A 26,102-nucleotide genomic window follows, 5' to 3' on the forward strand; every position below is an offset into this window, starting at 1 on the left:
GGGGGGAGGGGGAGGAGGTGTAGACATGCGACAGCGAGGGGGGGGAGGTGAAGCAGGAGGAGGCGGCCTGCACGCTGAGGGAGGAGGAGAAGGAGGAGGAGGAGGAGGAGGAAGAGGAGGAGGAGGAGGAAGAGGGGAAGGAGGAGGCGGCGGGGGAGGAGGAGAAAGAGGAGGAAGAGGAGTATGAGGAGGCGGGGGAGGAGGTGGGAGGGGGGGAGTAGGCGGGGGGTTTGGTGATGGCGATGGGAGCGGAGGAGGACTTCCTGTCACGCTGCCTCTGGTGGATCTTGGCGTGTCTCTTGCGCTCGTCGCTGCGAGCGAACTTGCGTCCGCACTCGGCGCAGGCGAACGGCTTCTCGCCGGTGTGCGTGCGGATGTGTGTGGTCAGGTGGTCGCTGCGGCTGAAGCTGCGCATACAGATGCGACACTGGAACGGCTTCTGGCCCGTGTGAACGCGCACGTGACGCGTCAGCTCGTCTGAGCGGGAGAAGCGGCGGTCGCAGCCGTCGGCCGGGCAGGCGTACGGACGCTCGTGCGGCGGCGTCTTGCACTGCCGACCGGCAGGGAGCTTCCTGCCTCGGGCGGGCTTGCTGAGCTGGTAGGCGGGGCCGGAGGCGGAGCTCTGAGGCTGCGTCTGGATCTGCGAGGAGAAGGCTTTGATGGTGGACAGCGGCGTGAGCGGAGGCTGCGGCGGAGGGTTCAAGCTCTGCAGCAGCACTGGTTTCTGATCCTGGTTCAGGCCGAGCTCGCCATCCTGCGCCGGCAGGTAGTCCGGGAGCATCGGCACCTGGAGGCCGAGCCTGGAGGCGGAGCTCGGGTAGGCGGGGGGCGGGCCCTGTGGCTGGGCGTCGGCGGGGGGGAGGAGGAGGTCACAGCCGGAGGCCGAGGTGAACGTCGGCGTCGCAGAGAAGACCGAGCTGACATCAGCGGAGACGCAGCTGAAGCTCGGCTGGGACAGTGACGCCGACGATGTCACTGATGACGTCACTGACGATGCAGAGGAAGACAGGCTGCAGGTGGCGGGGGGAGGAGTCGTCACGCTGACCAATCCCGTGAGCAGGCTGAGGAGCGACTCCGGCCACAGGCCGCCGCCGCCGCCGGACGCCGACGGCTCGAAGGTGAAGCGGCCGCTGTAGGCCAGGGGGGTGAGGCGGGGGGTGAGCGGGGGGAGGCTCTGCAGGTCCACCAGCTCCGACAGACAGTCTGACACAGAAACACAGAAGAAGAACAGCAGGTTAGAAAACTCACAGAGGATTACCTGAGAGTGACGTTACTTTGATCTGATTGGCTGCAGGGAGTCAGCTGACTGTCAGACTGTTTTTAACTTCTTATCTGATTTATTCTCATCTTCAACCTGCAAAACTTTTGTCTCTGAACTGTTTTGTTCTCAGTTTTCTAGAAATCAAAAAGGTTTTTTTGCTGCTGTCAGTTTAGTGTTTAATTATTATTCATGTTTAATTATGTTTAATTATGTTTCTGTGAAAACAAACTTCATCTTCTCAAACTGTGCAAACACACAAATCTCTGCTTCAGTTATAAATTCACCTCATTAAACCCTCAGTCGTGACTTCAGGAGCAGAAGAAGCAACAGTCAGGACTTTTCTCTTAATCATTTCAAGTGTTATTTTACTCATTAAACATATTTCATGCATATTTCACTCTACCTGCACATGAAACGTTTAAGGTGGATTTGAGGTTAAAGGACTCTGTTCTCTGGTGGGCTCAGCTCTCCTCTAAACATCTTGTAACAGCCCTCACCCCCTCACCTCCGTACTCCCCGGACTCTCCGCTCAGCAGGCCGGCTCCCTCCGCTGCCGACGCGGGCAGGAACGATCCTCCCGCCGCGGCGGTCTGGAGCAGCATCTGCAGCTCCTCCAGCTTCGGGTGACCGTCCAGCGGGGAGAGAGGCGGCGGGAAGCCGGCCAGAGGGTCGGAGATCTGCAGGGCGGAGAGAAGCAGCTCCGCTTTGGTCGCTGCCATCTCTCTGGAGGAGGAAGAGAGAGAAGCGGCGGCGGGTGAGGAGCTCGACCGCTCCTGGAGCTCCGGAGCACCGGGCTGCTGCTGCTGCTGCTGCTGCTGCTGCGCCGGGGTCGAGCCGGTCTGTGAGCCCGGCGGAGAGGCGCTGTGGCCGGGCTGGAGCTGCTGCTGCTGCTGGGGGCGGTGATGCTCGGAGGAAGCCAATGCTGGAGGGTCTCAGGTCCGGGATTCCCCGCGGAATAAACAGGTAGCAGATTCCAGGACAGTCCCGATGAGGATGAAGATGTTTAAATATTGTTTTGGGGTGTTTGTGTCTGCTGAGTCAGCAGAAGAGTCAATCACATCAAATGTTTGTTTCCGGTTGCTTTTTGGTGTTTTCACGTGTTGCTGACGGGAACTTGAACTTGAGCTCTGTCAGGTCTCCTCGCGGAGGATTCCCGGCTTTATAAAGACTCCTGTCGTGACGTAGATCCCCAAATATGGAAGGCAGGAAGCCCATATTTGGTCCGTGCGGTGCGCGTGCAGGCCGGGTTGCATGAGCACGCTCCGCCGCTCTCCGCGCTCTTTGTGCGGCGGGTTTTTGGAGCGTGAACGATCCGGCAGAGTCCGGACCTGAGCCCGGTCCGGTGACTGCGGTCTGTCCGCGGCGGACCGGGAGCACAGCCAGCCGCCATAGCCGGAAACAACGGACACACGTCACGGCTCGGGTCAGTTTTTTTCTGCTCTACGTCACGTGGAGATCTTCCAGCGCCGTCATCACTTCCTCTGACCTTATTTGGTGTTTTCCTGTCAGGCTGCTGGGAGCGAGTCCCGTCCTGCTGCACAAACCATGACCTGCAAAACACCCCAAGTACTTTACTCAAATATTTATATATGATGATAGTTCATAAACTGATGACATGTTTTAACTCCTGCTGTCCGATAAATGCAGTAAAATTATTAAGTAGCATAACATGGAAGTACTCAAGTACCTCAGATTTTCATTACTAGAGTAGTTAAATGTACTCAGTTACTTTCCACCACCATACATGAGTGTTTTCACTGATTAATGTTACAACAAACTGACATTTATTATCATTATTGATGAATCTGTTGATTATTTTGTCTGTAAAACATCAGAAGACGGTGAAACAGACTCAGCAGGTTCCAGACGTCTTCACATGACGTCATTCAGTTTATAATGATATAAAACAGGAAATTAGAGAATGAACCGTACAGTTTACTGACATACTGTTTCACCGTCATGTTCCCAAAATAATATTCGTTTTAAAAAAAGGTCAACAGTCAGTTCAGAGAAAAACTGCAGGATTTACAGAAGTATTCAGCATCACACACATAAGTAAAAGTCCTGCATTTGAACTTTTTACTTAACTAAAAAAAATACAGAAGTATTACCGGTTAAATATACTTTTCCTTTTAGACACATAAATGTGATTTTGTTGACTGCACGAGGAGTTTTGATAAGATAACGCGCTTTTTCCTTTTTGCTGAAGCTCTGTGATTGGATGTTTGTGACTGAAATGCAGCTTGGGAGTCGTAGTTGACTTCTCTCTCTCTCAGTTTTTATGTCCACAGGCTTTTTCAACTTCTTCTTCTTCTTCTTTTTTCTTTCTTTTCTTTTATCAAAGAACGAGATATTTTCTAACTCAGTTGTTCATCTTTTGTTCTGATGATTCAACAGCAGAGTTTGATGTTGATCAGACTGTTACTGCAGGAAACCCTGAAAGCATCCAGGTCACTCCTCTGTCAAAGATCAACAACATGACAAACACCTCCAGGAAGTATTTTAGCTGCACGTGTTCTGGAGCAACAGGAAGTGTGAAAGTGTTGAGTGTAAATTAGCAACAGACCAGTTTTATTTACCGGTTGTTTAACCTGATAAACATGATTACATAATCAATCGTCAAAACATAAATATTTGTTCAGTATTGATTAAGTATTGATTATTTTAGATGAATCATCTGTAGCTCGTCACATTATAACGTTGTGTTTATATAATGAGAGACTAAAAGTAATCAGAACAAACAGTGAACTTGTTCTTTAGAAACTGAAGCCTCCGCAGCGCCACCTGCTGGTCAATATATATATATGTGTGTGTGTGTGTGTGTGTGTGTGTGTGTGTGTGTGTGTGTGTGGTTTGGTTAAAAACTATATATCAACTTTTGCTTAAAGCGTGAAGAAAAGACAGTTAACGAATATAAACGTGTCATTTTGATGTTTCTATATAATTTGGGCCTTTATAATAACTGTATTCTTCTACATTTTCTGTAAAACGTGAATTTGTACCAGATGTTGTTGTAGGTTAAACTTTTCTGTATTTGTCTGTAAAGTTTTTTTTTTTAACAACATACAACTGTCTCCTAAAATGACCTTTATCTAAATGAGCCACAGCAAATATATTTAGAGATACATACCTACATATATATATATATATATATATATTTTAATCAACACAACGAGGAAACGTTTTGAATGATTGTTAATATTCAGTGACACTTCTCCTGTAAATCTATTAGCAAATGAAACTATTTTACACCGTCTCTCGCAACGCCTCCTCAAATAAACTCACCTCAACATGTCGGTTTCAGTCCAAACATACACAGTCACTGAGGGGCTTTTTCTAAACTGCCATCGCGGTGGTGACAGTTGTCTTTACATGTTTCAATAAACGATCAAACTGTTATTTTCCGGAAGAGAACCTGCATCGATTCAGAAAAAGGATGATCTGGAGGATGCGGGCATCGATCCCGCTACCTCTCGCATGCTAAGCGAGCGCTCTACCATTTGAGCTAATCCCCCAATGATGACTCGTAAGGAGCGTCTGGTTGTATTTATAGCAATCAAGCTAACTGAAAACATTCCATCTGCCCACGCGGACAAACAACTCAACACGTCACTCCGTTCTGAGCCTGACAGCTGACATTTGATTGGCTGGAAATGGATCCAGGACAGATATGATTGGCTGGGAGCGGAAGGGCGGGAGAAGCAGCCGTGTTGCCTCACTGGAAAAAAACGGAGGCAAGAAATAGAAATGATGGCGGTGAGTCGGTTTTCAGAAACGGACCAGCTGTAATCTGCCAAAACACTAAAACTGGAGGCTGATACACCGCTGACATCATGTACCAGCAGCTCAACGCACTTCAACTGTAAATCTCAGTTTAGTTCATGTTGCTACTTTAGTTTTTCACTTGTTTTATGTTCTTCTGTCTCCCTCCTGTGGCATTTTATATAGTATCATATATAATGTTAAAAACTTGAATATTCTAATTAAATAAAACACACAACAAACAAACTGCAGGTTACTGAGCAAAGTTTCCACTTTTTCCTCACAGTTTAACTGTAAAACATTAAAAAAAAGTGAATATTAAGAGAGAAAAGAAGCTCAAAGAGGCTTTTAATGTCATGTAAAGGTAAATTACTTTCTAAAACATTGTCCTCCATGTCTGGAGAGGATTTAACTCTTTACTTAGTTCCCACACAGTTAATGTCTGCTTTTTAAAACCTATTATTATTATTATTATTATTATTATTATTATTATGATATTTTTTTCTATAATCATGATCTTTTTCTGAAACTCTGTTATAGATGTCATGTGCAGAATTTGTAGAATGAAATAATTGTTTAAAACGTTGTGTTGGATGTTAAAAATAAGACTTTATTTAATAATCACTGAATAAATTATGTAAAATATATAAATGAACCAATGAAACAATGAGAGGATTTTTAAAACCCTCATTATTATGAAGTGTTATTGCATCATTCTTTAATTATAAGAGTTTTAAAGTGATTTTTTAACAGCACATTTGGTGACAACACTGTTATAAAAAGTGTTATTATGAAGAAGTGTCTTCAGAAGACTGAAAATGAAAAACCAAATTATAATGAAATCATGAGACAAACTCCAATAAAGATGTTAATATGAAACATTAAATATTTCATATATTTAATATTGAACACTGAGGGGCTCCAAGCTCGAAGATGATGATCCTCTTAATAAACTGTTTAAAGGGTTTGAGATGAAGATCAAAAGAAAGACGAAAAACTTGACAATTCATGTCGTTTATTTCTTGTAAAGTGGACTCGTCTCCTATTTGGGGATGAAAATCGAGTCCTCATAATGTAAATGATCAAACGTTAGGGCGAAGACTTGGTTTAAGGTGAAGATGAAGGTGAGGATGAGTCTTCAGGAAATGAATGTGAATGAATGAAATGTGTTCTGATGTGATGGAAACATGAGAGTGTGTCTGTGTTGGTTAACCTGCTTTATAAAGACCATGACAGAGTCCTGCAGCAGAAATAGAACAAAGCTGAGATGTGTTGGCATGTGACAGCAGGCCGCAGGAATACCAGCCGGGCTGCATTTAGACGCTGACACACACACACACACACACTCACACACACACACACACACTCACACACACACACACACACACACACTCACACACACACACACACACACACACACACACATACTTGCAGGAATGCTGCTGGAACTTTCCGGCGGGTGTGTGTGTGTATATAAACAGCAGGGAGGCCGAACATCAGACAGACAGATAGACTCCAGACTGATCTGAAACCAGACCACCACCACCACCAGCAGCAGCAGCAGCAGGATGTTGTGTCCCAGCGTCTTCCAGCCGTCCCCCGTCACTATGAGGCCTTTCATGGACCTGCACTGGCCCGTCCGCAGCCTGTGGCCCGAGACCCGGCCGCTGTTCTACCACATCGAGCAGGAGATGATCCGCCACATGCAGGAGATGAGGCAGAGCATGGAGTACATGGAGAGGCTGCACCAGAAGATCTTCGAGGAGATCGACCAGACCTCCTCCTCTACGGGGGTCTTCAAGCCCATCGCCTTCGAGGATCTGGGGCAGAACGGCAGCAGCTTCGCCCTCAGCCTGGACACTAAAGAGTTCTCCCCGGAGGAGCTGTCAGTCAAACAGGTGGGCAGGAAGCTGAGGGTGAGCGGCAAGACGGAGAAGAAGCAGGACGACGGGAAGGGCTCCTACTCCTACAGGTGTCAGGAGTTCAGGCAGGAGTTCGACCTGCCGGACGGCGTCCAGCCCGACGCCGTCTCCTGCTCGCTGGTGGGCGGCCGGCTGCAGATCCAGGCGCCGAGGGAGAAAGCGGCCGGCGACGGGAAGGAGAGAGTCGTCCCCATCAGCGTCACCTCGGCCCCGGCCATCACATCCTCCACCTCCTCCACCTCCTCCTCCTCCCCGACCTGCGGGGGGCCGGAGAGGAGCAGCTCCTCCTCCTCAGAGAGCTGCCCCGCTGAGAAAAACTGAACTGCAGACACAGAGTGAAACATCTCATCTATTCAAACATCTTCGTTGTCTCAGTGTGGCGTTGTTGTAATCTGATGCACTTTGATTTTTAACTGTTTATAATAAACTTATAACTGTTTCATGTGATGTTTCAACTTTTCTTTATTTTGGTGTCACTCTGTGGTTTCCTGTCCGTCACGTGACGAATGAGACAACTAACCGTGTTTAGTTTTTTCTAATAACTATGACTTCATGTCAAAAATATAACAAACAGTCTCATGTTTTAATGACTGCTTACCAACAATGTCGCCTGATGACCTTTATGATTCTGCATGTTTATAAACTATTTCAATAATGTTTCCATTTTATTATTTAGAGCAACGTGTATTAATGTCCCTGACAATAATAGATTAACATATTTATGACTGATCTCATTATTATGAGATAAGTCTCATAATTACAACATGTTGAAATACTGTCATGTTTATGTTGTGTAAATTATAAGAAATATTTTTATAATTGTGAGATACTAATTATGCATCAAAATAAGTCCTCGAACTACATTCGATCATGGACATAAACAGTTTTGAACTTAAAACTTGATCATCAGCTGATTACAGTCGTCCAATCAAAGCTTCAGATTTATCAGCATGTTAAAATATGTGTGTGAGTGATATGAAAGATACCTGGATATAAAGAGTTTAGAGATTCGTGTCTTTTTCAAAATAACTTTTCCAAAACCAAAAATACTAAAGAAATTAATTAAGCTGAGTTTGTTTGTCTGTTCTTAGTTACTCATGTTAGCATGCCCGGCTAACTAGCTTACTACCTACAGTAGCAGACTTGTGTTTCGTCTTAGGCTAAGAGTTAGCATCATTAGCTAACTCCATTATTTTGTGGGATTACAAGTTATGTTAGAAAAAGTCACATTCAGGACTGGAACATCCACTGCGCGGGATCAGAGTTAAGCTAACGTTAGCCGCACTGCGCCGCCCTTCGTTTGGAGCAAGTTAAAAGTTATAATCTTTAAGATTTCAGTCCTGGTTTACTTGGCAACACTGTGGTTACCGTGGTAACCATGATAACAGCCTGTAGTTTCATATTACAGCAGAGTCTGTCTCACACTTCGACCCTGAGACTCACACAACTCTTTTCTCTTGCTAACTTTAAAAAAATCTGTTGTAAAATTTGCAGCAGAAACAGTAAAAGGAGTTCAAAAATGTTTCTATTTTGTTAATTATCTTGTGGACACAACTGAGCAAACAATAAATGATCTTACTCTCACACGAGTTAATACATTGTGCACAAAAGATATATAATTTTATATAACTAATAAGCGCTGAAAGGATTGAATGTTGTAATTTGTGTGATCTGATCATTTAAAGCTTCTCAGGATCTGAATATTAAACCGTGTGATGATCCTCACAGTGACAGTTTCCTCTCTGCGGCTGAAGTGTGGAGCAGCTGAGGATCTGACTGCTGCTCAGCTCACCGATTTAAAATAGTCGACATTTTCCGTCCGGCAGAGTCTGTCGGCACAACATGAAGAGTGAATGTCACCAATTCACCACATGAGAAATACTCAGACGGCTCTGTACATGTTGACACGTTTATAACTGGAGACGGTTGCTAGTCGACCAGTTGTTCCTGGTTCTTATTTGTTTAACCAGTTTAACATTACCACATGTAGATCCAGGGAAATCCTTCAAACAGTGCTGTGATCATCAGACTGGATTAAATATCAACAGCAGGTCCGAACGTTTCAGCCTTCTGTCAAAATCCAGTTTTAAGATCTGAATTGGTTTTATTGATATCAAACTATAAATTAAGTTGTGTTTGATGAAACAGGACTGGAACTAATGATTATTCTCATTATAGATGAATCTGTTTGATTAAATTATTAATTTAGGCTGTAAAATGTCAGAATATTGAACATCCACCACATCTTCCTGGAGATCAACACATCGTCTGCAAACAGATTCAGTTTATGATCAAATAAAACAGAGAAAAGCAGAAAATCATCACATTTAAAGCATCGCAGCCAGAGAACAGTTGAAGTTTTTATGTGATAATTGACCTAAAATAAATAATTGTTGCCAATTATTTTTCCGTCATCGTATTAATCAATTAATCATTTCATCCCTGCGGTGACATCACCATGACCGAACTGACAGGAAACAGTAAATACTATTATACTGGAAAGGTTGGGCACCCACAGGGAAGGCCGATCCCAAAATAAATGAACAAATAGATACATTTTTAAAAGACTGCATCTTTTTTTTGCTTCGGTATCGCTATCATTAGCGGTTGTGCTATTTTACGCTCCAGTGTAAAAGCTGCAGCTTTAGCTAAAACTTCTGCTACTGTGTTTTCTACTTCGTCATTAAACACAACAGCAGTTTGTTGTTTGTTCATTCTGTCGCCTTGTTTGTATTAATCTCATCCTCCTCTTCCTCATTTTAACCTCTTCAGGTGTCACTTCCTTGTGCTGTTCTTCTTCATCTCTTCTTCTTCCTCTGCTGCGTCTCATTCTTCAAAACTCCATCAGCTTTGACAGCTGTGCTCTTTAACGTTGCCATGGTTACAGGTCGGGTAGCAGATTAAACTTGAACTACATGTGCAATAAACTGATTTAACACCTGCCGGCCAATCAGAAAAGAGTTTTCACGCAGACCCATGATATGAAAACCTTCATCAGAAAACATGAATAATAATAATAATAATAATAATGACAATAAACACAGGACACCAGTTTTTCCCTTTCTTTGTAAAATAATTCTCAATAAACTTAATTTATTCACAAACTGGTTTTCAAATTGCCATGTTGTCATTGTTTTTTTTTTTTTTAAAACACATACAATAAAAAACATTTCTAAAAGACAAGAGATGTCCGAGTCTCTCCGCTAACTTTGTACACGACTGCTCCGCCTCCGTCCTGAAGCTTCTTTTTATTTTTTTTTCCAAACGCAACGCGTTCATCGCCGACACCTCGCCGCACTCAGACATCAGATTAGAAATATTAAGAAAAAACAGCAGAAAATAACGAACAGAAGGACTAAAGATTTAACAGCTACAGTACACAGTTCCTTTTCTTCTCCGTTAGTTTTGTCTTTTCCTTTTTTTCTTTTTAACGTTTTGATTTACAGAATAATAGAATATGTTCAGTTAAGGCTTATGCTGGGCGTTATGGACCGATCAACTGAAACAAACCAACGAACCAGAGGGAGACGTGTCACAGGGACGTCGTGTGTGTGTGTGTGTGTGTGTATATATGTGTCTTACAGGGACTTTATGTGTATATGTTTTTACAGGGTCATCCTGCGTGTGTGTGTGTGTGTTGATGTTACATGTGTTACGGGGACGTCATGTGTATGTGTGTCTTACAGGGACATTGTGTGTGTGTGTGTTGATGTTACATGTGTTACGGGGACGTCATGTGTATGTGTGTCTTACGGGGACATTGTGTGTGTGTGTGTGTGTTGATGTTACATGTGTTACGGGGACGTCATGTGTATGTGTGTCTTACAGGGACTTTGTTTCTGTTACTATTGATTTTTTATTGTGATTTTTCATTTTCAATTATTTTGTAAATTTGTTTAAACTGCCTTTGTCTATATTTTTTTCTTCGGTGACTGTGAAAACACCAAGTTAGCATTTCTCACTGACAGCACAAGAAGCTAACAAGTTAGCTTCCAGACACCTTTAACCTTACATTTTGGTAAATACTGTAGTCTTATTCACTTTCTGAGAGTTAGGTGTCTGCATGAATATGAATCTCATGTCTGTGTGTCAAGTACAGAATTAGAGTCAGGATGGATGTGGTTAGCCTGGATTAGCATTAAGACTGGAACCGGGGGAAACAGCTAGCCAAGCGCCGCCCAAACGTTAAAAATACACCAACTAAAACCTCCAAAGTTCACTAATTAACAGCAGCAAATCTGGACATTTGAGAAGCTGGAACCAGCAGATGTTTGTCATTGTTGTGTGAAAAATGACAATCGATTATCAAAATAGTTGCAGATCATTTTTCTGTCAACTGATGGTTTCAGCTCTACAGGGTTTAACTTTACAATGAAAAGTTTTGTCCTGTTTTAACTTGTAGTTGAGAGCTGTAAACTCATATTTTATAACATACTTTATTATGATTACCAACAATCGTGCCCCATTGGTACTTAAGGTCACAAATTGTGATAGCTGTGAGAGCACAAATGGTAGCGAGAAGGTTTGAAACACTTCACAACATTTTGTTCGACCACAGTCTTTATGCTAAGCTAGGCTAACCACAACTCCAGCTTCACAGAGACATAAGACTGAATCCATCTGAGTGTCTCAGAAAGAAAGAAAACAAGTAAATTTCCAAAGTGTTGGATTACAGTTTTCCTCTGAGTGCTAAATCAGAATCACCAGCAGGATGGAGGGGTTTGTTTTTTTTTCCAGTTCAGACGAGCTAAAATATTTTTTCCCAACAATGTGACGAATGAAATCTGAAAAAAAAAAAAAAAAAAAATCACACAAACTGAGATTTTTGCATCGTGGCCTCACAGATTAAACACAGCTGAGCACGAAAACAACCTTCATCTTTTTACTGAATGATTTGAACTGAAATCCATCACAGTCGACATTCAGACGCCTTTAACTTTGGGTCAAACATGTTATTGTGCAGTAATTCAGTTGTCTGCTGAACTGAAATGACCAAATACACATTACCTTTTTAAAATATGATCTTTTTTTTTTTACAATATTCCTGTTTGTTTGTTGATTGTCTTTAAGGTTTGAGTTTCTAACATCGCTCGTAGATGTTCTAACGTGTCACCACAACAATAACATGATAACGTGGACTGTGATGGATTCGTTTCATGTCACTGCAGGTTGATTTTCATAGAAATTAACTGAATCTAAAACTTTTATTTTTATCAGAACTGGGTTCAGTTCGGTTTGTGTGAGAACTTTCCACATCGGGCCGCATCCCATGATCCTCTCTGTTAACCTCCGAGAGGTTTTGTGGTCATCATCTTTAAACGTGACGTCAATTAAGTTTCAGTTTTTGTTGGAATAAATTAAATCAGCTGTTACAGCTATCACTGATTACTGTCATACTGAAGAAAACTTTAACATGTTCTGCATGTTTTTTCTCAGGTTTGTAAGCGGTTTCATGAACATTTAGTGAGAAAATTATATCCTTAAAAAGTTAAATCACTGTAAAATCTGTTTATCGTGTCAGAAAATCCACTGAAATAATGATCCTAAACACTGATATCAGCTAAAATAAACCTGATCAGATGAGGATCTTCTCTGCGTTTAATGTTGCAGATCAGAGTAGAGAAGCTTCAGCTAGCAGCTTCTCGTGTTTCACTGTTTCACTCTCAGCGGTTAAAACCATAAACGTGTCGGTCGGCAGCTCGTATCAGCCGTCACTGACTCGGTTTGTGTGTCTGTACTCGACTAAAAGATGGGAAAGAGAAGAAGAAGAAGCTCCAACAGAGTGAGACATCTTCTCTCTGGAGGATCGTCTCACATCATTTATACCAAATCAATCATTTACATTGATTTCAGGATTTGGATCAGCTCGTGAAGAATAAGGAGTTAACTTTAGTTGCTACAGCTGATCATCAATCATATTATTTATATTAAGTTCTTTATTGTAGCTCGAGCTGCACTGAGCAGCTGCGTCTCTTAGATATAAATATAAATCCGGGATCAGGACGTCGCTGGTGTTTGACTCTGGATGTGAGATGACCACAATCCCTCCGACAGAAACAGAGAGGCTGCTGGGAAACGGCCCGTTCAGAGTAACTGGAGGTCACATGATCAAACAAATGGATTTAACTCGACTCAGCGATCACATGGTGTCCTGCGGCTCGTTCACGTCTCCGATCAGCAGTTTGACTGGATTTTATTGAATGTGTTGTTTGTATATTGAAGTGATGATGTCATCAAGGTGAGACGTTACTATGGGGACTGAAACTCAGGTGTTCAAAAAAACAAAAAAAACAAAAAACAAACTGTGTGTGCGGACGAATCTAGATTCAGACTGGACACAAGTCACATGACCACCAGGTGGTGTGAAGATACACACATACACACACACACACACACACACACACACACACACACACAGGTGGATGAGCAGGAGTGTGTGTGTGTGTTGTGTTTTTCAGTGACAGGAATGTGTGAACACTCAGGTGAACAACAGCATCAGTAGCTACCTGCCCTCAGTGTCGCCTGACAGGACGCCGCCGCCGCCGCAGCTCCACAGCACACCTGAACACATCGCCACGCCCAGGTCACATGACACCGACACGCAGGTTCATCTAGAAACATGTGTGTGTGTGTGTTTATGTATCTTTATTGTTGTAAATAAAGTTTAATCCTGATAAAATATGATAAATATCACATCAAAGCTTCCATGTCAACATATTTTTATTTATTTATATTTAAGACGTCAGACACAAACTATCGCTCATCAAATCAGGAGACTGAATTATTGACGTGTGTGTTTACAGGAAAACCAGCAACAGCAGCCTGAACTACGACGCAACGTCAACATCTGGCTTCACGGAGCCCAACGGACGCCGTCACGCTAGGCGCCGGCGGTCAAGTCAACCCGGGTTTTACCCGATCTGAACACGAGGCGACGCTGCAGCTGCTGGTCCACGTACTGAACAGGATCTCCTCTGATTGGATGATCAGTAGTTGATGCTTTTATACGCTCCGGAGCAGTTACCATGGCGATGTAACCGGTAAGAAGTGAACCACATAACTGCTTCGTAGTACAGACCTCTGGAGAGCCAGTTAACCCCCGATAATAATAATAATAATAATAATAATAATAATAATAATAATAATAATAATAACAATAATAATAATAATAATAATAATAATAATAATAATAATAATAATAACAATAATATCTAATCAATCTAATCAATACCAGACTGATGTTTCTGTTGGATATTTTCAGCTCTTCTGCAGAAACGTGACTAGTTTGTGTTTGAGCGGCGTCCTCTAGTGGCTCCACCTGTAACTACCTCGACCACACCAGACGAAGAGTGAGGAAGACCACCGGGCTCTTCATCAGTCTATGAAAACAGGCGGGATAAAGTGATTTATTTACTGTTGCAACTAAATATTTTCATTATTGATTATTTTTCTGTTGATCGTTTAAATGAGATGAAACTCTTCACATTTACGGAGCTGAAGAAGAAGAAGAGCAGCTGAACTGATTCATCGTCTGTTTTATTAAAACTGATCAAATAAAGAGAAGAAACACAAACTGTAACGATCGACTATGACATAATCTGGTATTCTCTGGTCTCGTTTGCTTTTTCTAAAGTGTGTGTGTGTGTGTGTGTGTGTGTGTGTGTGTGTGTGTGTGTGTGTGATATCTGCTCAGGCGTGTCGGCGTGCGTTCTGTTGGCGTGACGATGCGTCAGGTGGAAACGCTGCTGCTGTGCGGCGAGCTCCTCGTCAGACTGAAGCGTGTTAACAGAGACTCGGCGGCTGTGTGTTGGAAGACGCCTGGACGCCGGTAAGCGGGGACGGCGAGGGACACCCGGGACAGTCTGAATCCGGTCTCGGAACGAGAGAGAGAGAGAGAAACCGGATTCAGAGCGCGGAGGTTTCCTCTCGTCACAGGCGCCGAGTCCGTCGGTGGTAGTCACATCATCACTGTTGTTGTCAATCAGCTTCGGTTTACCCCAGCTCATCCAATGAGAGAAGGTGTTGTTCCTGAGAGCCTTGCTGATTGGTGGCAAGGAGGCGCGCAGGCCCGGAGTGTTGAGACGGTGTCGTCCAGGAAGAAGAGGGGCGGGGCTTCAGATCGATTCCAAATAAAAAACGCAACTAAAAACCTGAAACAAAGAACAGCCTTCAGTTTACAAATACGTCAGTTTTCTTCTATCAAGTTCAAGTCGAGTTCTGTACAATCCCGCTCAAACACCGCCTGCTGCGCCGCCTCGCGCTCGTCCACGTCCTCCTCCCCGTCCTCGTCCTCCTCGTCGTCGTCGTCGTCGTCCTCGCGGCACTCCTCGTCGCTCTCGCTCAGCGGCCCGATGCTGGTCCTGCCCAGGCACTCGGCCGGCGAGCAGGAGCCTCGGAAGTCGCTCATGAAGGACTCCATGCCCATGCAGACGTCACCGCCGCACGCCAGCCTGCCGCCGCCGCGCTCCAAACACTGCGGGTCGATGCTGCGGGTCTGCGGGGACGACAGGAAACCGTCAGGTTCACATCTCAGAGATCAGATAAAACAATCAGCTGATGAAGGATTCATTGACTGTACCTGAGTCATCTTGGTGAAGTCGAGGACGGGGCGGGCGCAGGGCCGCTCGGGGTCGCGGCGTCTCTTCAGTCCCGGTTTGAGCAGCAGCAGGTCGCAGGGCTGCGAGTGGCAGCGCGGCAGCTGCGGCGGCAGGCTGCGGCGCAGGGACGACGGCGTGCTGCAGGCCGAGGAGGGCGAAGCGGGCACCGGGCCCCCCCCCGCCGTCGCTCCGGCGGCGGCGGCGGAGCAGCCCGGGGGAGGCGGCGCCGCTTGGCTCGGCACAGGAGGCGGAGGCAGGAAGGTGGAGGCCGCCGAGTCTCTGATGAGCACGGGCGAGAGGGAGAAACGCCTCTGAGGAGGGGGAGGCGGGTGGAGGGGGGAGGGCGAGGAGGAGCAGGAGGACGGCGAGGGGAAGAAGCAGCAGCAGGCTCCTCCCCCCGCCGCCGCCTCGCTGGGGTCCCAGGGGAAGCTCCAGGGCAGCGGCGAGTCCGGAGACAGCGCCAGGCTGAAGAAGGTGGGGCTGGACGAGGAGTGCAGCGACGAGTTCAGAGAGGAGCTGGGAGCGCGGAGGGGACAGGCTCCTCCCCCCGCCGCACCTGCCCCTATACCCCCTCCTCCTGGACCCGCCCCCCCACCCGTGACCCCTCCCCCCGCTCCTCCGTGGCACTGCTGGCGACTGACGGGAGTCCAGACCCGCGAGGCGCTGGGCCGCCAGGTGTAGCGGCAGCGCGACAGGTCCTCGGGCACCGACAGCGAGCGGCAGTGGCGTTTGGGGGGCGGGGGGGGAGGGGGAGGGGGCCCGGGACCGGGAGGGGCCGCCCCCGCCGCCGCCGCCGCCGCTCCGGGGAGGGACAGCTCGGACGCTGAGGTGCTGGGCGCCAGGGGCCGGTGCTGCTGCTGCGGCTGAGAGGGGGGGCCGTCCAGGGGGTCGCCCCCCTCCTGCAGGTGAGCATCTGGGGGCACCAGGGGCACGGGGCCGGGGGGGAAACTAGAGCTCAGCAACCCCCCCTGCAGGCCGGACTTGGAGGGAGGGCAGAGCTGCCAGTAGCTGCTCTCTGAGGACACACACACACACACACACACACACACACACACACACACACAAACACACACACACACACACACACACACACACACACACACACACACACACACACACACACACACACACACACACACAAACACACACACACACACACACAAACACACACACACACACACACACACACACACACACACATACACACACACATACACACACATACACACATACACACACATACACACACACACACACACACACACACACACACACACACACACACACACACACACACACACAGACAAACACACACACACACACACACACACACACACACACACACACACACACACACAGACAAACACACACACACACACACAAACACACACACACACACACACACACACACACACACACACACAAACACACACAAACACACACACACACAAACACACACACACACACACACACACACAAACACACACACACACACACACACACACAAACACACACACACACACACACACACACACAGAGTCAGCTGACAGGTCATGTGACGCCTGTTTGCTGCATTTAAAAGAACATCAGTTTCCTCCTAATGGTTCGTCCCACTGATGACGTCATAGTGATGTCATCAGGGTTACCAGCCAGACAGTTACAACAAACAGCTGCAGGTGAGGAAGTAATAATATGTTAATGTTCAAGACTCCGCCGAGGGGCATTCTGGGAAATGTAGGAGCTAAAAGGACGTCAGGGAAGTGACTCACCAGGCATCAAGCCATCTGGGGGCCAGCACTCTGCGAGGGTTTTCGGGTCCAGCAGGGACTGAAAGACAAGAAGACGAAGACGTCCAAATGTCCAAACCGTATAACATCATCATCATCATCATCATCATCATCATCATCATCATCATCATCATCATGTATTTCATCTAAAACACTGGAGAGCTGAAGCTGCATCGGTAGCCATGACGGTGACAGCAGAGATGTTTGTGTCGATCGCAGACGAAGGAAAAACTAACGTGAACATCTGTCCAGAGAATCACTTTCAATCATCAAACTCCTCATTTCTGTCTCTGGATCAGAAGAAATAACACCGAGCTAACAGAGGTCAGAGGTCAGAGGTCAGAGGTCACTGCTCGGCACACCGCTCAGAATAAAACATTAAAACTGGACTAAATTAAAAAGGAAAGTTACGTTTTTTTCAGATTATAACTTTTATTTTACTGGTATTTGATAACTTCAACTAACAAATGTTTTGATTAATGATTATTCTGCTGAATCATTTAATCAATAACCTGAAAAAAACCTTTAAAAATGGCCGTCAGAGTCAAACTACCTGACTCACCAGGTAGAAGTCCCCCGGCTGAGCAGGGTCGCCTTCCAGAGTCTGCTTCCTCAGGCTCTCCACCAGCAGCGTGACCACAGCATGGTGGCAGGGGGCGGGGCCGAGGGGGGAGACGGGGGAGGGGGGCGGGGAGGAGACGGGGAGTGGAGGGGGAGGAAGAGGAGGGAGGGGAGAGCCACGCCCGTCTGACCGTCCGTCCGTCGGGTCTGTCGCGGGGAGAGGGGAGGGGCCGAGGGCTGGAGACTCCTCCTCCTCCTTACACCTCAGGGCCAGGTAGCCCCGCCCACTCTCACAAGGGCATCATCGGTCAGCTGTTGCCCCCGGCAACCCACCTGGAGAGGAAGGGGAGAAACACACGGTTACGTTCACACAGACGGACTCTGAGGCCGCGTTCAGACTGAATCAGTCCGGCGGTAGGGCGTCGACGGCGGCGGCGTGTCGTCTGAGGTAACGGTGAGACGATGAAATACGATCCAGGAAGTCGAGTTGGAGCCACAGATTAATACATTTAAAGATTTAACAGAAGCAGCTTTAATACTCAGACAGGATTTCACAACTTTGGAAAGTTTTCACGGCGGCAAATATTTTATCTTTTGTCACGACGACCTTAAAATAAACAATTAAACGCGGCGTTCACGTCACAAATTAACGTTTTACAACCCGCTGAGCTGCAGACACACAGAGTTACTACATGTGTTTCCTCTTGTTCCTTCAGCTGCATGTTGGAGCTTCTCTCTGCAGTTTGTTTTAACATTCATGAAGTTTCTGAGTTTGATTTTTAAGGGGCGGGGCCTACGAGCAGGATGTGTGACATCACAACTAGTTTGGAAGCCACTTCTGGTTCAATACACAACTTACACAAGTGTGACGTGGAAACTTAAAGCCTCCAGAGCACAAACACCGAGACGTCTATGTTTTGTGTTTAACTGCTGAGGTTAGCATGCTAACCAGCTAGCGCCGGCCCGTCCTGTCTCGTAATACCACGTCGTACCTCCAGAGGCGACAGTGAGTCACTGTAGCGTCCAGTCTGCCCTCAGTCCAACATGAGAGGAAGAAGAAGTAGCACTTCCTCTTCGGGTTTAGCTCAACGTTAGCACTGAACTGATATTGCTAGCACACTTAGTCAAAGCCGTAGCTAACAGAGCTCTGATAACGCGCTACTGATTCGGCGCTAACGTAGCGTAACGATGTGATGTGCTGCCCCCAGCTGGTTCGGAGTATGAACCGCTGGATCCTACATGTTGCACCTTTAAGGGTTTTAACAAGATAACTGAACTTTTGTGGAAAAACTGTATCAGACACAAATTATTATTCAAAGTTAAGTATTTTATATGTATCTTAATGTTTCTCTACGACGTGTGTTTAACGAGCTGATTAACAGCCGACCCGAGACTTGATACGACCGTTAGTTTACCGCGACGCAGCTGCAGATCAGACTCAACATTTTAAAGCATCAGCAGGTTTCGTGACGCGTCTCTCGTTAAAGTCTTTGGATCCATCGAGTGTTTTCGCTCCGTAACAAACAAACTGAAACTCTTCATCGATGAGTCAAACAGCTGTCGACTAATAACTGATCGTTTCTGTTGTTTTCAAGCAAAAACGCAAAAACAAAAACATTTGCTGATTCGAAAGAAGAGAAATTCCATGTTTTTTATTAAATGGTGAATGTAATATGAATAATATAATAATAATAAGTTTTACGGGTTAACTATGACGTCACAGAGCTGAAACTAATAATCAATATAAACAAGTTTAAACTGTTTTTAAATGTATCTTTTATTCCAATCTGATGCAAATAGATTATTGATAAATATCAGAATTAAGCTATTTATTAATTTTAGCATCATATTATTGTATACTATCACCTGAACCAGTCCTGATACAGATGTAGATCAGTAGCAGTCCTGATACAGATGTAGATCAGTAACAGTCCTGATACAGATGTAGATCAGTAACAGTCCTGATACAGATGTAGATCAGTAACAGTCCTGATACAGATGTAGATCAGTAACAGTCCTGATACAGATGTAGATCAGTAGAAGTCCTGATACAGATGTAGATCAGTAACAGTCCTGATACAGATGTAGATCAGTAGCAGTCCTGATACAGATGTAGATCAGTAGCAGTCCTGATACAGATGTAGATCAGTAACAGTCCTGATACAGATGTAGATCAGTAACAGTCCTGATACAGATGTAGATCAGTAACAGTCCTGATACAGATGTAGATCAGTAACAGTCCTGATACAGATGTAGATCAGTAACAGTCCTGATACAGATGTAGATCAGTAACAGTCCTGATACAGATGTAGATCAGTAACAGTCCTGATACAGATGTAGATCAGTAGCAGTCCTGATACAGATGTAGATCATCAGAAGTCCTGATCAAGTTTTTCTGGCACCAGTCCTGATTGATCATCTGTCGATACTGATCAGATAATTCTATTTTCAGCAGCAGAAGATATGAAACGTTTATAAAATATGAATCTGACACACTGAAATAAACAGCTGTAGCCTGAATTTATCTTTATGTTTCCTGGTGTAAAACTATTGATCGATCTGATGTGAACGACAGTTGAAGACGTTGATTGATCCTCCAGAGAGAAGACGTCTCACTCTGACTGAAGCTTTAACGAGCCGGACGACGAACGATGAACCAGATTGTAAAAATAGACGTCGACTCATTTTATGTCGATCGATTAATCGTTGCAGCCTTGTTGCCTGTTTTGTCCCTTAATGTATGGAAGCCTAAAGGGGACTAAATTAAAATCTAATTCCATAAAGCATTATCATTTTCCACATATAGTATAGTTATTTGAGTAAAATTTAAGATGAAAATGCAAAAATCCAATTGTTTATTTACATGTAAATATAAATGTAACAGACTGGAGGCGACGTACTGCAGGTTCAGTCTTTGAGAATCAAATATCAAGATCCGTTTTTATTTACAAATTGTTGGAAAATTACATTTTAATTTTAATTGTGACTTAAATATTGATGCATAAATGGAAAAATCAGGTTAAATTGTTTATATCACATTTTAATTTTACAATTTTAATTATTAAAGAGTCTCCATTTTCATTTTAATACACATTTCAATATAGTCCCCTACAGGCTTCCGTAGCCCCTGTTTGAGTTTCTTAAACACGAGGAGCCGGGCCCCCGTTGACCCCTCGTTCCTCTCACTCACTGGGACCAGTATCCCTCTGCTGGGATACAACATGACCAGTCTCTGCTTGTTAGTTTCAGCTCTGATCTGATTGAACACAAACTAATTCAGGAACATGTGTGATGTAAAGACGATAAATCACTGAAATAAAGAAAACAAACAAAAAAAACAAAACTACACTTTGACCCACAGAAGCCTTCAGATCAGGAAATAAAACCAGATCTCATCGTTTAGTTAATTAGAACAGAGAAATATTTGTAATAAAAAAGGGAAACAGATCTGTGATACAATGAAAAATCCTACAATTAACAATTTCACAAATGTCTTGATTAATCTGATAATTGTTTAGTCATCATAAAATCAGAAAATAGTTTAAAATTATCATCCAACCAACACTTCAAAGCAGAGCAGAGCTGCAACTAACCATTATATCATCAATTCATCTATAGATTATGTTCTTGATTAATCGATTAGTCAATGTCAGAAAATACTGAAAAACGCCCGATCAAAGAGTCAAAAATAAGAGAAGTAACATAAGTATTATGAGCTTGATGTAGTTAAAGTATTGCAGTAAAAGTACATAAGTATTATGAGCTTGATGTAGTTAAAGTATTGCAGTAAAAGTACATAAGTATTATGAGCTTGATGTAGTTAAAGTATTGCAGTAAAAGTACATAAGTATTATGAGCTTGATGTAGTTAAAGTATTGCAGTAAAAGTACATAAGTATTATGAGCTTGATGTAGTTAAAGTATTGCAGTAAAAGTACATAAGTATTATGAGCTTGATGTAGTTAAAGTATTGCAGTAAAAGTACATAAGTATTATGAGCTTGATGTAGTTAAAGTATTACAGTAAAAGTACATAAGTATTATGAGCTTGATGTAGTTAAAGTATTGCAGTAAAAGTACATAAGTATTATGAGCTTGATGTAGTTAAAGTATTGCAGTAAAAGTACATAAGTATTATGAGCTTGATGTAGTTAAAGTATTGCAGTAAAAGTAGTGGTTTGGTCCCTCTGACTGATATATTATTATATATGACATCATTAGATTATTAATAGTGAAGCATCAGTGTTAGAGCAGCATGTTACTGTTGTAGCTGCTGGAGGTGGAGCTAGTTTACACTACTTTATATACAGTTAGCTAGTTTAGTCCAGTGGTTCCCAACCTAGGGGTGGGGCCCCTCCAAAGGGTCAGCAGATAAATCTGAGGGGTGGTGAGATGATTAATGGGAGAGGAAAGAAGAAAAAACAAAGTTCTGATACACAAATCTGTTTTCAGTTTTTAGACTTTTTCTCTAATCTTTGATTTTTGCTGAAATATTGGATCATTTGAACATTTATTGAAATGAAAGCATGTGAGAAGTTTAGAGGGAAAAATCACTATTTGGTGGAGCTGTTAACAACTCATAGACATGTGAAATGTGACCCCGACTACACACTGCTTTTTGTAAGACGTCAAAAGACAAAAAGGTTGGAAACCACTGGTTTCATCTTTAACAATGTGTTGTATTTACAGCACTAATCGAGCTGCAACGATTAATCAATCGACAGAATTTATTCACCAACTATTTTGATGATCAATTTATCGTTTTGAGTCATTTTTGAAGAAAAAATATTAAAATTATCAGGTGCCAGCTTGTTAAATGTGAATATTTTCTGGTTTCTTTCGTCTCTGTGACAGTAAACTGAAGATCTTTGTGGATAAAACAAGTCATTGAAAGACGTCGTCTTGGACTTTAGGAAACATTGATCGATATTTTTCACCATTTCTGACATTTTACAGACCAAACCACTAATTGGGAGAATAATCATTGGTTGCAGTTCTGTGTAGATGGATCAGAGCTGCAAACAGCTTCACCTCACTTATAAACCAGCGTCCAACACTGTGATGCTACAGACGGCGTTACGCTTCCTGACAGTATCCAGATGAAACATTTAGTCGATTAATCTGTCAAAAAATAATCTGATTCTAGTTTGATAATTGATTAATCGTATCCAGAAAAAAAATAATACAAAGTACAATATTTCCCTCTGAAATGTAGTGGAGTAGCATCAAATGGAAATACTCGAGTCATGTACAAGTACCTCAAAATCATACTTCAGTACAGTAATTGAGTAAATGTACTTGTAATGTCTAGGATACATAGTACAGTATGACATACTTATTTAGACATATTGATGGAGAATTTTGGCTCCTATAAATAAGGTCAGATGCCACAAACGCTTCAGATTCTGGTTTTAGAGCTAAAAAAACATCTTAGTGTTCCTGTTTGGCTAGCATGACATTTGTTGTGGTGAAGTGATGCTGTTTGGGGGTGATGTGGAGGCCGCTGTGCAGCAGAGCCGCCTCTCCGGCCGCCTGAGGCCGCTATGCAGCCCGACCAGAGCCGCCTCTCCGGCCGCCTGAGGCCGCTATGCAGCCCGACCACAGCCGCCTCTCCGGCCGCCTGAGGCCGCTATGCAGCCCGACCAGAGCCGCCTCTCTGGGTGCCTCAGGCCGCTGGGCATCTCCGGCTGCTGCTGCTGCTAGCTTGTGGCTAACACATCCCATTGTTTTCAATGAGGGATGCTAACACGCCTAAATAGCGGTTTCCCCTGTTGGGCGCAGAATAAATGTGAGTTTGTCATTATGAGAATCTGACAGCAGCTTCGTGAATAAAACAGCTCGTAGTTCAGATGTGGAATAATAGTTACATCACCCAACAGTTAGCTAGCTATAAATAATATGTCATCTCGTTATTACTCTCAAGGTCGGCACAATCAATTCAGCCATTTTGGTCGCTGAAACCAAACTAGCTGGCTGAATATTGAGCCTCCTCCTCGGCCTCACGGGGTCCAGGGTTTCGGGCCGGTCGGCTCCGCGGGGCTGCGGGGCCAACAGGCAGCTACACCGGCCGCCTGGCAGCATCCCGGGGCAGCAGCAGCAGCAGCAGCGAGCTAACGGCGGCTAACTGACCGAGCTAGCTGACCGAGCTAGCAGCGTTAGCCGCCGTGATTTCACAAACAGTAAATATCAGCCGGGATGTTCTGCTGCACCGCCCCTCCTCCGGACCGCTGCTCAGAGCGGATTTATGAATAAACCCGACCGCCTCACAGGCCAGCTCACACGGAGACTCTTGTAATACAACATCGGTGATAATAACGGGGTGATGATGAGCGTGTGGCCGGCCTGCGAGCTTCTCTGAGCAGCGTGTGAGGAGGAAAACACGGCGGGATGCTGCGGGATGGACCCGCTAGCTTCCACACACGGAACCACAAAACAAGCGGGCATTTTGCGCACTCACAGCCGGGCGGCATGCTTACCGTGTCGGACAGCACCTCCGGGTGACGGGGTGATGCTGCAGCAGGCTGGCAGACAGCGGCGGTGCTCGGTGTATTGACCCAGTGTTATTAAAGAGCAGGACGCACCGCTCCGCCCGCCGCCGCCGCTGTCAGCACCAAACCCACCACAATGAATTAAAGTCTGGATCTAACCGCACGGAGCGGGCGCTGCGGGCTCCGGGACCAACCTAAACATCGGCTGTAATCAATGTCCAATGTCTCCTAATTATTAAAGCATAATAATACAGATTTCTGCGTGCACACGCCCGTGAGCGGCAGGCATTCATAAATAACATTTACGGTGCCAGGCAGGAGGAGGAGGGGCGGTGCTACACCTCATCACCGAGCTCCGGCACCTGCTGTTTATTTACACTTAACGCTATTTTATTATATCAGCAGCACAAACAACTGCAGATTATAAAAACAACAATCTCTCTTAAATAAATATAATTCAGCAAGTGTCAGAATTAGCCCCAAAATGCTGAGGGATGATGGGAGTTGTAGTTTGAAGCCCGATCAGAGCAGCTTGTTTACAGCAGCAGGTCTGCGGTCTGATCTGTCTGTCTGTCATTCCTGCGGTTATTATTCCATCTGCAGACGGTGTGTTGAGCAGGAGAAACGATGTACAAGCATCGCAGTTTAAAGGACAAACACACTGAAAGTGATTATTGACCGTCAGACAGTTCAGACTGATGCTGAGAGGCTGCAGCAGCAGCAGCAGCAGCAGCAGCAGCAGCACACCATGTGGACGGAGGAGACACCAGAAGCATCCAAACAGCCCACATCAACATCACTGACTCATTTAGGTCTTTAAAGCCTGTAAATGCAGGACAAGAATCTCAGAAAGTTGCAAACATAATGTGAATTTAGTGGTAAATGTAATAATTTAAAGGACACGCTCACTCTTAAAGCAACAGTCAGGAGTCTAAATGAACATTAAAGCTGTTTTTCTTGCTGTAATCATTCCTCCTGTTCATACTGACCATTAGAAGATCCCTTCATAATGACCTTACAATGGAAGTGATGGAGGACAAAATGTATTTCAAAGTTTATCTGAAGCTAATATGAAGCTTCAGCGTCCAAATGAGTCAAATCAAGTAGATATCTTTCAACGTTACAGTCTTTTTAGTGCCAAAGTTCCTCTTTTTGTTACTATACTTCCACCTGCAGCTCAACAGGGAAACACTGTCCGAGGAAACACAAAGAGGGAATTTGATGCTAAAAAGACTGTAAATGTGTCAGATATCCACTTGATATGACTAACTCAGACTGATGAAGCTGAATAGAAGCTTCACACAGACTTTTAAATGACAAACTGTGGATTTTATCCTCCATCACTTCCATTGAAAACACATTTGAAGGATGTTTTAATATCCAGTATGAACAGGAGGAATGATTACAGACACCTGACTGCTGCTTTAACACAGGCTTTATGTGAGTTACATGAACACGTCCCTTAAAAAGTAATTTAATGGACAATTTAAAGGGTCAAACCAAACATCCCGTTGTGTTTTAGGACACAAACATCTTCTGCTTCATATAATTAATTGTGTCTGACATGTTATGACCACAAAACAGTTCAGGTATCTTGTTGAAAATCTGTTCTTCCCTCATTTAAAATCCAGATCTGTGAATATATTTAAAGTTGTGATGTCATAAATCCTGCTTATGTACACTCGTGTTTTATATTTTTTTTATTACCTCGTTCTGTCGTTTGTTG

At 44.5% G+C, this 26,102-nt stretch overlaps 3 protein-coding genes and 1 non-coding gene across 6 annotated transcripts in view; 1 reads left to right on the forward strand and 3 right to left on the reverse strand.

Annotated features, from left to right (window-relative positions):
* LOC137196181 (early growth response protein 1-like) overlaps window positions 1–2,121 on the reverse strand; it is a 2,642-nt gene extending 521 nt beyond the window's left edge. The window contains exons 1-2 of the mRNA XM_067609024.1: window positions 1,767–2,121; window positions 1–1,203 (exon numbers count right to left, since the gene is read on the reverse strand). The exon at window positions 1–1,203 is cut by the window's left edge and continues 521 nt beyond it. Coding sequence (XP_067465125.1) covers window positions 1–1,203; window positions 1,767–1,980 — 1,417 coding nt within the window. The 5' untranslated portion in view covers window positions 1,981–2,121. The remainder of the gene's footprint in view (window positions 1,204–1,766) is intronic.
* Window positions 2,122–4,703: 2,582 nt separating this feature from the next.
* On the reverse strand, window positions 4,704–4,776 carry trnaa-agc (transfer RNA alanine (anticodon AGC)). Its single transcript has one exon. It is a non-coding gene; the product is annotated as a tRNA-Ala (tRNA).
* Window positions 4,777–6,511: 1,735 nt separating this feature from the next.
* On the forward strand, window positions 6,512–7,387 carry LOC137196183 (heat shock protein beta-11-like). The gene has a single exon (XM_067609027.1). It carries the CDS (start codon window positions 6,592–6,594, stop codon window positions 7,264–7,266), a length of 675 nt encoding a protein of 224 aa, XP_067465128.1. The 5' UTR covers window positions 6,512–6,591; the 3' UTR covers window positions 7,267–7,387.
* Window positions 7,388–7,705: 318 nt separating this feature from the next.
* Window positions 7,706–25,812, reverse strand: fam53c (family with sequence similarity 53 member C). 3 transcript variants are annotated; one of them, XR_010931222.1, is made up of 6 exons: window positions 24,365–25,812; window positions 17,892–18,223; window positions 17,312–17,369; window positions 15,524–16,557; window positions 13,735–15,439; window positions 7,706–13,704 (listed from the first exon to the last, which is right to left on the reverse strand). XR_010931222.1 is itself a non-coding variant. In XM_067609025.1 (5 exons), the coding sequence occupies exons 3-5, from the start codon at window positions 17,316–17,318 to the stop codon at window positions 15,131–15,133; spliced, it is 1,350 nt and encodes a 449-aa protein (XP_067465126.1). In that variant the 5' UTR covers window positions 17,319–17,369; window positions 17,892–18,223; window positions 24,365–25,812; the 3' UTR covers window positions 7,706–15,130. The 3 variants fall into 3 exon arrangements, 2 of the variants coding, with proteins under 2 accessions (XP_067465126.1, XP_067465127.1); XM_067609025.1 differs by having other exon boundaries at window positions 7,706–15,439; XM_067609026.1 differs by lacking the exon at window positions 24,365–25,812 and adding an exon at window positions 23,805–24,325 and having other exon boundaries at window positions 7,706–15,439.
* Between the last annotated feature and the right edge of the window lie 290 nt (window positions 25,813–26,102).

This window comes from Thunnus thynnus, chromosome 13 (assembly GCF_963924715.1).
Source record: "Thunnus thynnus chromosome 13, fThuThy2.1, whole genome shotgun sequence".
Classification (NCBI taxonomy): Eukaryota; Metazoa; Chordata; class Actinopteri; order Scombriformes; family Scombridae; genus Thunnus; species Thunnus thynnus.